Source organism: Pelodiscus sinensis, chromosome 2 (genome assembly GCF_049634645.1).
Source record: "Pelodiscus sinensis isolate JC-2024 chromosome 2, ASM4963464v1, whole genome shotgun sequence".
NCBI lineage: Eukaryota > Metazoa > Chordata > Testudines > Trionychidae > Pelodiscus > Pelodiscus sinensis.
Window position 1 is genome coordinate 176,915,919 of NC_134712.1, and position 12,598 is coordinate 176,928,516.

Below are 12,598 nucleotides of genomic sequence, written 5' to 3' on the forward strand. Positions count from 1 at the left end.
GTCTGGCAGTTTGGGAAGTTAAAGCCTTCTCCCGCCTAGGCTACCAGACGCCCACGGGCAACAGTGCGTGGGGGGCAGGTAGCAGTACCGGTACATGCATGTAGGGAGCCAGCTTTTCAGCTGGCTTGCCCACGCATATCAGGAGCCTATTTGTAACCATGAATGTTAACTGATGAGCCCTGGCTCATCTGTTAACCATGTACTTGGTTAGACTTTCACATCTCTAGTCTTGAATATCCCAGATGCCTCCTCTCCACTCTTCCTATAATTCCACCATCCATCTCAGGTGCAGCTGATAAGATCCTCTTTTTTTGCCCTTCACTATTCTGACCACAACACTTCTATATGAATTCCTTCTACTTGCCAAACCACTTCATCACATGCAGGCTTCTTGTCCTCACCATCAAGGTACTTAACAACTCTATACTTCCTCCTATTTAACCACTATAGCTTCTTGCTGCATTGTCCACTACCTGCTGCTGCTTCTGCTCCCCTAGGTCCTCCAACCTTATCATTAGTTGGTCACTTATGAACCAAATCAGCTGGAAAGAAGAACTTACTCACAAAAATGTGAATGATAATTGGGAATCATTTAAGAATGCCTGATTGGATGCCTCTAAAGCCACAATCACACAAATTGAGGAAAAAAGCTGTGCTGATTAAAAAACTGACCTAGTTCAGTAGGGAAGTAAAGGCAATTGTAAAAAAATATTATACATAAAACAAAGAAGAATCATAGAATCATAGGACTGGAAGGGACCTCGAGAGGTCATCGAGTCCAGCCCCCCGCCCTCAAGGCAGGACCAAGCTCCGTCTACACCATCCCTGACAGATGTCTATCTAACCTGTTCTTAAATATCTCCAGAGGGGGAGATTCCACCACCTCCCTTGGCAATTTATTCCAATATTTGACCACCCTGACAGGAATTTTTTCCTAACGTCCAATCTAAACCTCCCTTGCTGCACTTTAAGCCCATTACTCCTTGTCCTGTCCTCAGAAACCAAGAGGAACGAATTTTCTCCTTCCTCCTTGTGACACCCTTTTAGATATTTGAAAACCGCTATCATGTCCCCCCTTAATCTTCTTTTTTCCCAAACTAAACAAGCCCAGTTCATGAAGCCTGGCTTCATAGGTCATGTTCTCTAGACCTTTAATCATTCTTGTCGCTCTTCTCTGTGCCCTTTCCAATTTCTCCACATCTTTCTTGAAATGTGGCGCCCAGAACTGGACACAGTACTCCAGCTGAGGCCTAACTAGTGCAGAGTAGAGCGGCAGAATGACTTCACGAGTTTTGCTTACAACACACCTGTTGATACAACCTACAATCATATTTGCTTTTTTTGCAACAGCATCACACTGTTGACTCATATTCAACTTGTGGTCCACTATGACCCCTAGATCCCTTTCCGCCATGCTCCTTCCTAGACAGTCGCTTCCCATCTTGTATGTATGGAACTGATTGTTCCTTCCTAAGTGGAGCACTTTGCATTTCTCTTTATTAAACTTCATCCTGTTTACCTCTGACCATTTCTCTAACTTGCTAAGGTCATTTTGAATTATGTCCCTATCCTCCAAAGAAGTTGCAACCCCACCCAGTTTGGTATCATCTGCAAACTTAATAAGTGTGCTCTCTATCCCAATATCTACGTCATTGATGAAGATATTGAACAGTGCGGGTCCCAAAACAGACCCTTGCGGAACTCCACTTGTTATCCCTTTCCAGCAGGATTTAGCACCGTTAACAACAACTCTCTGACTACGGTTATCCGGAAGAAAGGGGAAGTTGAGAATCATCAATATAAAAAGCTACAAGCTGTTCTGTCAATTTTAAAAAAGGATAAACAAGATATTCCAGATAATTACAGGCCTGTCAACAAAATCAGGTAAGATAACAGAGAGGCTGATAAAGGACTTGATCATTAATGAACTAAAGGAGGGTAATGTAATTAATCCAATCAGCATGGATTTTTGAAAATAGATAGAAAGAAATAGTAAGGCATTTGACTTAGTACTTTATTCAGAATGTCAAGTGGTACCGTAACGACAGAAAAATTAACATGACATACAGTAAATGGTTTAAAAAAATGGCTAACAGTTCTCAAAAATGTAACTAATCAGGGAATTGTCATTCAGGGGGTTTGTTTCCAGGAAGGTCCCGTAGGGACTGTTTCTTGGCTCTATAACATTTACTTTTTTTAATCAATGACCCAGAAGACAAAAAATGAACTGATAAAGCTGCTGGAATACTGTGTCCAGTCCTGAGCCCACAAATCAAGAAGACTGCAGAGGGTTCAGATAAGAGCCCTGAGAATGATTAAAGGATTTAAAAACATGCCCTCTTGTAATAGTCTCAAAGAGCTCAATCTATTTTGTTTAACAGAAAGTTTGTACCTACAAGGACAACAAACATTTAATAATGGCCTCTTCAGTCTAGCAGAGAAAGGTGTAACATGATCCAGTGGCTGAAAGTTAAAGTTAGATATATTCAGATGGAAATAAAGCATAGATTTTAGAAATGAAGATAATGAAACACTGGGACAATTCATCAAGGGTTGTAGTGGATTCTCCCTCACCCACCTATCTCTGCTTCAATACCTATAAGAAATTAACCAATAACAATGGTATGAGTGGTTGATGGGTGAAATAAATGTCAGCTAATCCTATGCATCTATTTGAAAACATTTTAAGTTGCAAATGTATATATATTTGATTGTATTCCTTCCCCATACATGTCAATTTTCTTGTTAGATTGTCAGCTGTCTGGCTGCCTGAGTGTTTGAGGAGCCAATCTGAGACTCCATAAATGAGGTTAGGTTTTCAGCATCTGGAATGTTAACTTTTTGAAAGTGAGGTCCCTTTGCAAAGTGTCAATGTGGGTCCAAGAAGATCTTCAAACCCAAAAACCACTAGACTTAAAAAAAAAAAAAAATCTTGGCTTGACTTGCGATAAAGATTTGTTCATCATTTAGCATAATGGCCATACTACAAACCATGATCCTGACAGAAGCCTGTGGATACAATTGTTACATAAATAATATATTCTGCAGTAATAATAATTAGGCTCCAACTGCCACCCCAAACAGGTAACAATCTTCATCTGCAGCTAAGTGATATGGAAAAGGTTTTGACATTTTTTCCAGGCTTTGAAAACAAGGAACTTTAAGACATTACACTATCAGCTTGAGCCACTCTGCCAGTCGATTTAATAGCGTAAGACAGGCTTTTACAAGTTATATTTCTACCCATAAAACTGGATAGTACTGGAACAGTCAGTACTCTAAACAGTTTTTTTTAAAACACAAAATTTCATTGTAGTTAGCACACAGAAAAGCACCAAAACATCCTCAACCTTTTCCCACTTCTTAAATAATGAACACATCTTGTCCCACAAATAACAGAATACAAATAATGTGTTGCTGATTACCACTGTATTATGTCTACATCTAGCTGAAGATATTTAGAGTGTATGTAACTAACTGCACTCAGTACATATCCAGCATATAAAACTGATACCTAGTTTTAATCCTTATTAAGTATATGAAAAGCCAGTATGAAGGTGACATCTAGAAGTTGCTGTGTCAAGCACATCAGTCACTACACCAAAATTACCTGAACAGTCAAATAGAAGCATTGTCCTTGTCAGTCTCAATCAGGTGGGTAATGGAGCTTTAAAGACCCTTTTCTCATACATCTCTTTCATTCATTTTCCTTAGCACGATGCAGATTTGGAGCACACGGCAAAACCCTATCAACATTTGACGTAGGCATAGGCTGTTTTCTGTCAAATTTCCTTTTTTGCCACCTTACTAGCAAGAAAGAATTGGCTAGTACAGTAAGAAACATATACTTGATGAAAAACATCACAAGAAACACACAACAAATTGAAGTGTCTGAAACAGAAGTATTACCACGTTTGCCCCTAAAATATTTCAAGAGAAACTTAAAAAAAAATCCTCCTTTGAAACAAACCAGAGATGAGATGGTCTTGCTCGATCCTCCATGTTTGTGGCCATCGTGATAAATAGCTTTCTGGAACACTCTTACTCTACTCTTCTCTAACAGAAAAAACACAACAAATGGTCCTGGTAGCACTTTATAAACTAACAAAACATGTAGATGGTATCATGAGCTTTCGTGGGCACAGCCCACTTCTTCAGATGTCCGGAGTTATGAGTTTGGATGTATACACCCAAAATAAATAGGAGAGGGGAAAAGAAGGGGGTGGGGAAGAAATAGGGAGGAGGATGGGAGACAGAAAGCATCAGTAAGTATCTGAAGATTGAGTAGTTAAACTGAAGCAGATAAGAATCAAAGTCAATAGACTCCCACGTCAGGCAGGATACTACACAGAGAGCTGTTTGTACCTTCAATGGCTGTTTAATGTCCCAGTCTCTGCCAGAAAGAATCAATGGACACAAATCAGATATACATAAAGGAAACATACAGAAACCTATTGGTGAGCATTTTAATCTTCCACGTCACACTTTGAAAGATCTCCACGTAGCTGTCTTGTCATAAACCAGTTCCACAAGCCAGATCCACAGGGAGCCATCTACATGTTTTGTTAGTCTATAAAGTGCTACCAGGACCATTTGTTGGGTTTTTTTATTGGAATTACAGTTCATCCTCAAATTCAATCCACATGTTAATGGACTCAATCATGATGAACAGGGCTCGCTGAATTGCGGTGAGCCCCGCTTGCCAGCGGCGCTGTCTGGCAATCTGCGCATGTGCAGATTGTTCTGTGCATGCGCAGATCGCCCGAACCCGGCTCTTCCGGGTTACAATCTACTTGCCACAGGCGAGTAGATTGTATTATTTGTCGAGCCCTGGTGATGAAAGTTGGTTGGGACATTACCAATTTAACAACCGTGGAAGATGCAAACAGCTCTCTGTGTAGTATCCTGCCTGACATGGGAGTTTATCTATTCACTTTGATTTTATCTGTTCAGTTTAACTACCTAATCTTCAGATACTTACTGATGGTTTCTGTCTCCCATCCTCCTCCCTATTTCTTCCCTCCCACCTCCTATTTATTTTGGGCGTATACATCCTAAACTCATAACTCCGGTCATCTGAAATGTGCTGTGCCCACAAAAGCTCATGATTCCATCTACATCAGTGGTCCCCAACGTGGTGCCCGCGAGCACCATGGCACCCGCTGGGGCATTTATGTGCGCCCGCCGAGTGATCGGGGCTGGCCCTGCCCCGGGTGCGCGGTGCATAGGGGGGGTCGGCCCAGATGTGCGGCGCTGCCCCCAGGCACACGGCACTTGAGTGGCCCCACCTCTGGGTGCCCGGCAGCCCCAAAAGGTTGGGGACCACTGATCTACATGTTTTGTTAGTCTATAAAGTGCTACCAGACCATTTGTTGTGTTTTTTTCTGTTAGAGAAGAGTAGAGTAAGAAAGTGTTTTGTGGCCAGAAAGCGATTTATCATGATGGCCACAAACATGGAGGATCAAGCAAGATCATCTCATCTCTGGTTTGTTTCAAAGGAGGATTTTTTTTAAAGTTTCTGTTGAAATATTTTAGGGGCAAACACAGCACACTCCTGTTTCAGAGACTTCAATTTTTTTTGCGTTTCTTGTGCTGTATTTGTAGGGATAATATATCAAAGTATTAAAAATATGATTCCCCCAAATGGAAATGACTCCCCATAATTTGTTCCCCACAACTTAAAGTGTTTAGATTTATTATTAATTCTTCTTCTTATTATTTGTTAAGATTGTTAAATGTTTAGATTTATTATTATTATTATTATTATTATTGCCCCTTTAGAATATAATGTATTAGGTCATGTAACTTAGAACTATTAAGAATATAATCCTATGTAGCCAGAAACAGCCCCCCCCCCCCCGTGCCCCAGGACATGCTCAAGCTTGTGCAAGGGGGCTGCTTGAAATTGACATAGTGATAGAAATGTAGCCGTGTTAGTCTGGGGTAGCTGAAGCAAAATGCAGGACAATGTAGCACTTTAAAGACTAACAAGATGGTTTATTAGATGATGAGCTTTCATGAGCCAGACCCACTTCCTTTGATCTGAGGAAGTGGGTCTGGCCCACGAAAGCTCATCATCTAATAAACCATCTTGTTAGTCTTTAAAGTGCTACATTGTCCTGCATTTTGCTGAAATTGACATTGCAGAGATACATTGTAACAATGCATTGTCAAGCCACTAACTCTGCTATGGGAGCCAAGCCCTGTAATTGACTAAGGGCATTGTTACATAATTGACGCCTGTTCTCTTTAAAACATTGTAACTTTACTCAGCACTCAGAGAATGTTTTAAGCAATACCACCCAGAAACTTTTTGTAACTACAACTCTGATATATGTGAAGTTATTATTATACAAAAATATTGTATGGGAAACAATTAAGGAATGTATGTAAGAGAGAGAGTGCTTGGATGATGAGTGAATGGTTCTGCGAGGTGCCAGCCTGAGAATACAGAAACAAAGGGCTGAAGAAGGCGTCAGGTGCCAGTGCAACCAAAAGGTGTCAAGTGGAGAAAACCAAGTACTGGAGGTCCACCCGATGAGATCACTGACGAGCACCTGGCAGCCACCCTGGAGACATCAGCATGATGAAGCAATTTCCATAGACTGGCATGGGAAGACATTCCTATAAGAACTGGACTAAAAAACTATGGAATCAGAGTCCAAGGTTCTGCTGCCAGCCTACCAGGAGCTTCAGATGCGCATCTGATCAGGACTTCGCTCCCCACTACCATCACTTGTGTACAGAGTACCTGGCCAGTATTCTGTCACAAGCAACTTCCAGGCTGGTAACTATAACAAATACACAGAACCTGAATGAATGGATGAATTAATGTTTACATGTATATGGGTTAAGTAGTTAAACAACGTTGTTTGCTTCTATCTTTTCTTTATTTTTTTATTATTATCTTTACAATAAATGTGGCTTTTTGCCTTATCCCCCTCATAAGATCCTGCTTGCTTTTATTTGGTACAACATATTTTATTAGTCTATAAAGTGCTACCAGACCATTTGTTGTTTTTTTTCCTGTAACAGACTAACTCTGAAGTTTTCTTCTCTAACAGTTTGGCTAAGTCTACACTTGCACTTTACAGCACTGTAACTTTCTGTCTCAGGGGTGTGAAAAAACACTCCCCCCGCTCCCAAATGCAGCAAGTTACAGAGCAGTAAAGTGCCCCTTTGAATGAGGCTCTAGTACTGTTAACCATGCTCCCAGCATACTCCCTTCGTGAAGGTAGTTTACATAAAGCGCTGGCTGGGAGATCTCTCTCCCAGCATTCATGCCATGAATGCACTTACTGTCATGGTTGCGCTTAAAAATTTCAAGTGTAGAAAAGCCTTATTCTCCCTTGCAGTTTCTGGGCAGCAGCATGACTGGACAGTGTTCTCAGGTGTGCCAGCATTCATCTAGAAAACAGCTGTTTCAGAGGGAATGCTGAAGCATGTATGATATCACCCATGATACATTTTGCTCAGTGTATCAAGTACATGAATTAATGTTCAAATGCTTAACTGGCTAGAGTGACAGACACTCACTGTCTACCTCCTGATTCCCACCCCCAGGCAAAATATCCTGACTTCACAGAAACCAAAAGACCAAGACTGAAAATCCTATGACAGTACTAAAACAATCAGCACTCCCATTGCAAACTAACAGCATACCTCCTTGATTGTCTTGCTCTGCAATACATGTTCCATCACATAACACAACTTTTAAAAATCTTAAGATGACAATTTTGAAATATGAATACTGTACATTATATTTTTGCTTAGATGCTTAGGTTTCCATAAATAAGTCTCAAGTTTGTGTTTGTTTTATGGTTACTTACAGTAGGTCAATTTTAAAACAAACACTCAATACCTTGCAGTCCCTTTTCCCTATGGCAGGTGGGTAGGGTTGGGGGGGGGGGATTAGTATATCCATGTATAATAGTATACCCATTTTATCTCAGTATACCCATGTAATTGAAAAATTATTTGAAAAGAAGAATTAACAAAAGCAATATTTTATTATTAAAGGTTAATTACTACTTGAGCGAGACAAGCCATATTTGTTGCATGTATTTACTTTTTTTAAAATCCCACCAAAAAAAAAAGGCTAATTTTATTCAGTTTTAATTTATAGGGCAGTTTCTCTACCACCTTCACTCACAGGAACCCAAAACAATCTGTTTCTAGATGTGGTTTAAAACCTTGAAAAAAATCTCTAAACTTGCTTTAAATTAAATATTGTATGTCCTATTTTATCATCATAAAAAGTTTTAGAATATAAATAGTACCTTCTTCCAAGATATCAAGGTTTTCATTGTGAAATCTCTGTGCGTTCCCATGTCCATTTTCAGTGTCATATTCAAAGCTTTCCTCGTTGTTAGCTGACTCGTTTACTGACATAGCTAAAATCATTCCAAGGCAGAAATTATCCTATGCTTTAGTGCCCCAGGAGATGGCAAGCCATCTCCTTTGAGGCTACATTTGTGAAATGACCCAAGTAAAGTCCCCGTGGAAGAGGTACCATCTTCTTCTATTAACATACTTAAAGTAAAACTATAAAACTACTAGCTGATTATTTGTACATATCACTAGGACAACACCTTTGAAAAAATATAGAGAAGAGCTGTGGGGGGAACCATCTAATAATTACTAAAAATACTATTTTGTTCATCATACCAGACTTGAAAGTTGTGGCATTTATTTAATAGCTCTATTTGCACTTTTCACATAAAGAGAGATTTCAGCACACAAACTCTTGTTTAAGAATCAGTTCTTTTGACAAATTCCTATCCCCCTATTCAAAGTGAATGGTAGCTTCCTAAAAGTATCATAGCAACAAGGAAGTACAAACCCATACTTATACTGCTACACCTGTTTGAGGGTGGGGACTTTAGTAAAGTAAGCAAGCCACCTTTGCAAATTATTGCCTAATGCCACTAGCAACAGGTTTCACAGGGCTGTTGAACTTTTAGATCTTGGAAAACTTGCTGCTACTGCATATTATATCGGATGTTGTTTTGCCATAAATCTGACTGCAATATTAGTTTTAGGGTAAAAACAAGGTAAATAATTTAGCTTTTTACTGATCTCAGAGCAATATAAAAATTTCAAAATGCAAAAATAAACAAAACCCCACCAACTCCTCACTATGATATTACCCTTTAACCAAGCTTTTAACTTGCATGCCATATTAATCCTACAGTGCCTATTTTCTATAGTCACCTTTGCTCACTGTGTAGTCTACAACCTGCCTGGGAAATAGAAATACTATAACAACAGAAATTCATATATAGCGATGCAAAACTCTGTTCAATTAGTTAACTGGATAAACATTGTTTAATTAACTGATTAAAGGGGGTGTAGACAGGAGGGCCCATGCCTGCCTGCCTGGAGCAGTCTCCCACCTGCTGAAGCTGGGCTGGAGTGGTCTCCCCTCCACATGCAGGGGCTGCTCCAGATGCTGACAGAGGCTGCTCTAGCCGACTGGAGCAGGCCCTGTCCACGGAGCCCCCTCTACAGGGCTGGAACAGCCTCCTGCCTGCAATAGTGGGGAGCTGCTCCAGCCCCCACCAGTTAGCTGGAACTGGTAAGCATCACCCATTAAGGGTGATGCTTACTGGGTAACCATACATGAATAGGGATGTGAAAGGTTTCTCAGCACATTTTCAAGGACAGGATCAGGATAAAGAACAAACTGAAGTCATAGAAGTTCTCAATTCCAATGATAAACAAAAATTTGCAGGAGTGGATAGGTCTGAATCATTTGTCTTTGCAAAACTTTTCATTAAGAACCGAGTCTGCATACGGATTAACTTTCTTCTCTAGTCTTTCACAAATACTGTAGCATTTAGCGCTTTTATTTATTTATTTATTTATTTTTGTACTGACTCATGAAAATGGGTGCCAACCTCAGGGAAGATTGTTACAAACCAGGGCACAAATCCCTAGTTGTTTGTCTGTTCCTTAACTAGTTTTCATCAACCAAGGACCAAACGTGAACTCCTCATGCACTGTAACAGCATTAACATGGAGTCACAGACAGTCCTCTCGAGCACTGTAGCTTGTCTCTCTCACACACACTCACACTCACACTCACACACTCTCTCACACTCACTCACACACACACACACACACACACACGATCTATCACTTATCCCAGGTCTGTTGTTTCTTAGATAACACAACAAAGCCAATGCTTTTAGTTAATCCTATTATAAACTAACTAAAGATGTATTAACTCGGAAAAGGAAGTAATTGTTATTTTCAAGGTTAAAGCATGTAAATACACACACAATGGAGTTACAATCTCAGGTTTCAAAGCTAACAAAAGCTGCAAGTTCTCTCTATTCTTTTGGTCTAACCGATGCTAAACAACTCAGGGATCCCCCTTGCTTAAGCTTCGAAATACTGGCTTCTTCAAATTCCACGCCACATAGTGACAGTTCAGTCTAGTCTGGGATTTTTGTTCCCTTTCCCTATATTTCAAAATGGGATGGGATGAGGGTCTGTGCATGTCCCCTCATCCTGAGGCAGAGGCAGTAGAATCAACAATGTTTTTTTTTTTTTGTCCACTGATGTTCCACAATGGTTCATCTGGTGTCTAGAGGTCAGGTTAAGATTTTGTGTCAGTTATTTTTAGTAAAAGTCATGGACACGTCAAAGGAAATTAATAAAATTTACAGAGCTACATGACATATCCCTGACTTTTACCAAAATAATTGTGGCAAAAATGGAGCTGAGTCGAGCCTTGATGCTGAAAGTAAGGGAGCCGTCCAGGACCAGATGTGGCTGGGAGCTCTGGAATCCCTCTGGCATCAGCAGGGAGCTCCAGGATGCCCTAGCTGCCTGCAGCTTGGAGTTGCAGGGTCCTCCCCATGGCAATTCAGAGCTGTGGAGTCCCCTCCCGCAGCAGGCAGTTCCCTAGAGCTGTAGGTTCCCCATACAGAAATTCAGAGCTCCAGAACCCCCAGCAGCTGACATTCCCAACTCCGCTCCCTGGGGCTGAAGTAGTAATAGTCAAGGAGGTCATGGGAGTCATGAATTCTGCCACCTCTATGATAGAATTTTAGCCTTATCTGTAGGTCGTCTTTTGCTGGGCAGATGACAACACCTCTTGTGGAAAACCAGTACTTCACACTTGATAATGCTTCTTTCTTGATTGTGGGTGTTTCAAGTTACAAAACAAAACACTTAAATATTACCTTATAACATGGGATATAGATGTGAGATTAATGCGTGCAACAACTCACAAGCATTTCATAAACTCCAAACACTATACAAATTCCTATAAGCTTAACATCTGTTTTAACAATGCTAACACACAGGTGAGTCAGACTAGTATTCAGATATGCATTCCGTCAGTGTTCAGTGAGACATGGGGCTTGGCATGAACTGCCATGTGGTCTGCCAGCATCTCAAAACACAGTCTGCATACTGTTTAACTTTCTTTTCTAATCTTTCACAAATGGTATTTAGTGCTTTCTTAATTCTCTCCCTTATTGCTTAATAGCAGGATGATATTGCATACTAATTACAGAAAGTATCACTCACACCTCGCCCCACCCTACTCAGGTAGGTGACTACTCAGCCTAATCAATGGAGAAGTTGTTACACATTGTGGCAGTAAAGCAATGAGTGCTTGAGATGATAGCATATGCATATGACAGCATCTTCATTCACCCCCAGATCAGAAAAGATGTGTCAAGAACAAGTCCTCTCAAACAATTTGATACCTTTCTCTGACAGGTAACAAGCCTTGTGGATAAGGGGAAGCCGTAGATGTGGTATATCTAGACTTTGATTCAGTCTTGCATGAACTTCTCATTGAACTGGGGGAAATACTCTCTTGATGGAGCTACAATAAGGCTGTGCATCATAACTAGTTAGATAACCATTCCCAGAAAGTAGTTATCAATGGTTCACAGTCATACTGGAAAGGCATAATGAGTGGGGTACCTCGAGTCAGTTCTAGGCTCACTTTTGTTCAATATCTTCATTAATGACTTACAAGATGGCATAAGGAGCACACTTATAAAGTTTATGGATGATACCACCCTGGGAGGGGTTGCAAGTATTTCAGAGGACTGCATTACAATTTAAAATGATCTGGACAAACTGGAGAAATAATTAGATGTAAATAGGTTGAAATTCAACAGGGAACAATGCAAAGTACTCCACTTAGGAAGGAACAAACAGTTGCCTAGGAAGGAGTACTGTGGAAAGGGACCAAGGAGTCATAGGGGACTACAGGATAAATGTGAGTCAACACTGTTGCAAATTAAGCAATCATCATTCTGGGGTGTATTACAGGTTGGACTTCATGGATCCCAGACAAGGGAATTTGCCAGAACAGGGGAGGGACTTTCTGGCCCCATTGCCACAGCCAACCTCCCTCCTTCCCCCAGCCCAGCCTGATGCAGGCCCTGCTGTCGCAGCTTGGCTCCAGGGCCTGCCAGGCAGCTGGCGCGGCTCTGGACCTCATCAAGCAGCCACACACCAGGTTTCCCAGCTCCACTGCCCTGCTGCTGGCCCTCCATTGGGACTCGCTGGTCCTACAACTTCTTTGCTGGAGCACAGATAGTGCTGGACTAGAGAGTCTCAACAGGTA

The 12,598-nt window shown here is 40.9% G+C and overlaps 1 protein-coding gene across 11 annotated transcripts in view; it reads right to left on the reverse strand.

Moving 5' to 3' along the window:
- The window catches only part of TRAK1 (trafficking kinesin protein 1), a 123,450-nt gene that overhangs the window by 64,392 nt on the left and 46,460 nt on the right, over nt 1–12,598 (reverse strand). For 2 of the 11 annotated variants that reach the window (XM_025189029.2, XM_025189034.2), the window contains exon 1: nt 8,280–9,311. The exons of 5 other annotated variants lie outside the window; for them this stretch is intronic. In XM_025189029.2, the coding sequence (XP_025044814.2) occupies nt 8,280–8,403 (124 nt within the window). In that variant the 5' untranslated portion in view covers nt 8,404–9,311. Of the gene's footprint in view, nt 1–8,279; nt 9,312–12,598 lie in introns of those variants that run through there. 4 more of the 11 variants (XM_025189031.2, XM_075921860.1, XM_075921862.1 and 1 more) reach the window with 3 other exon arrangements.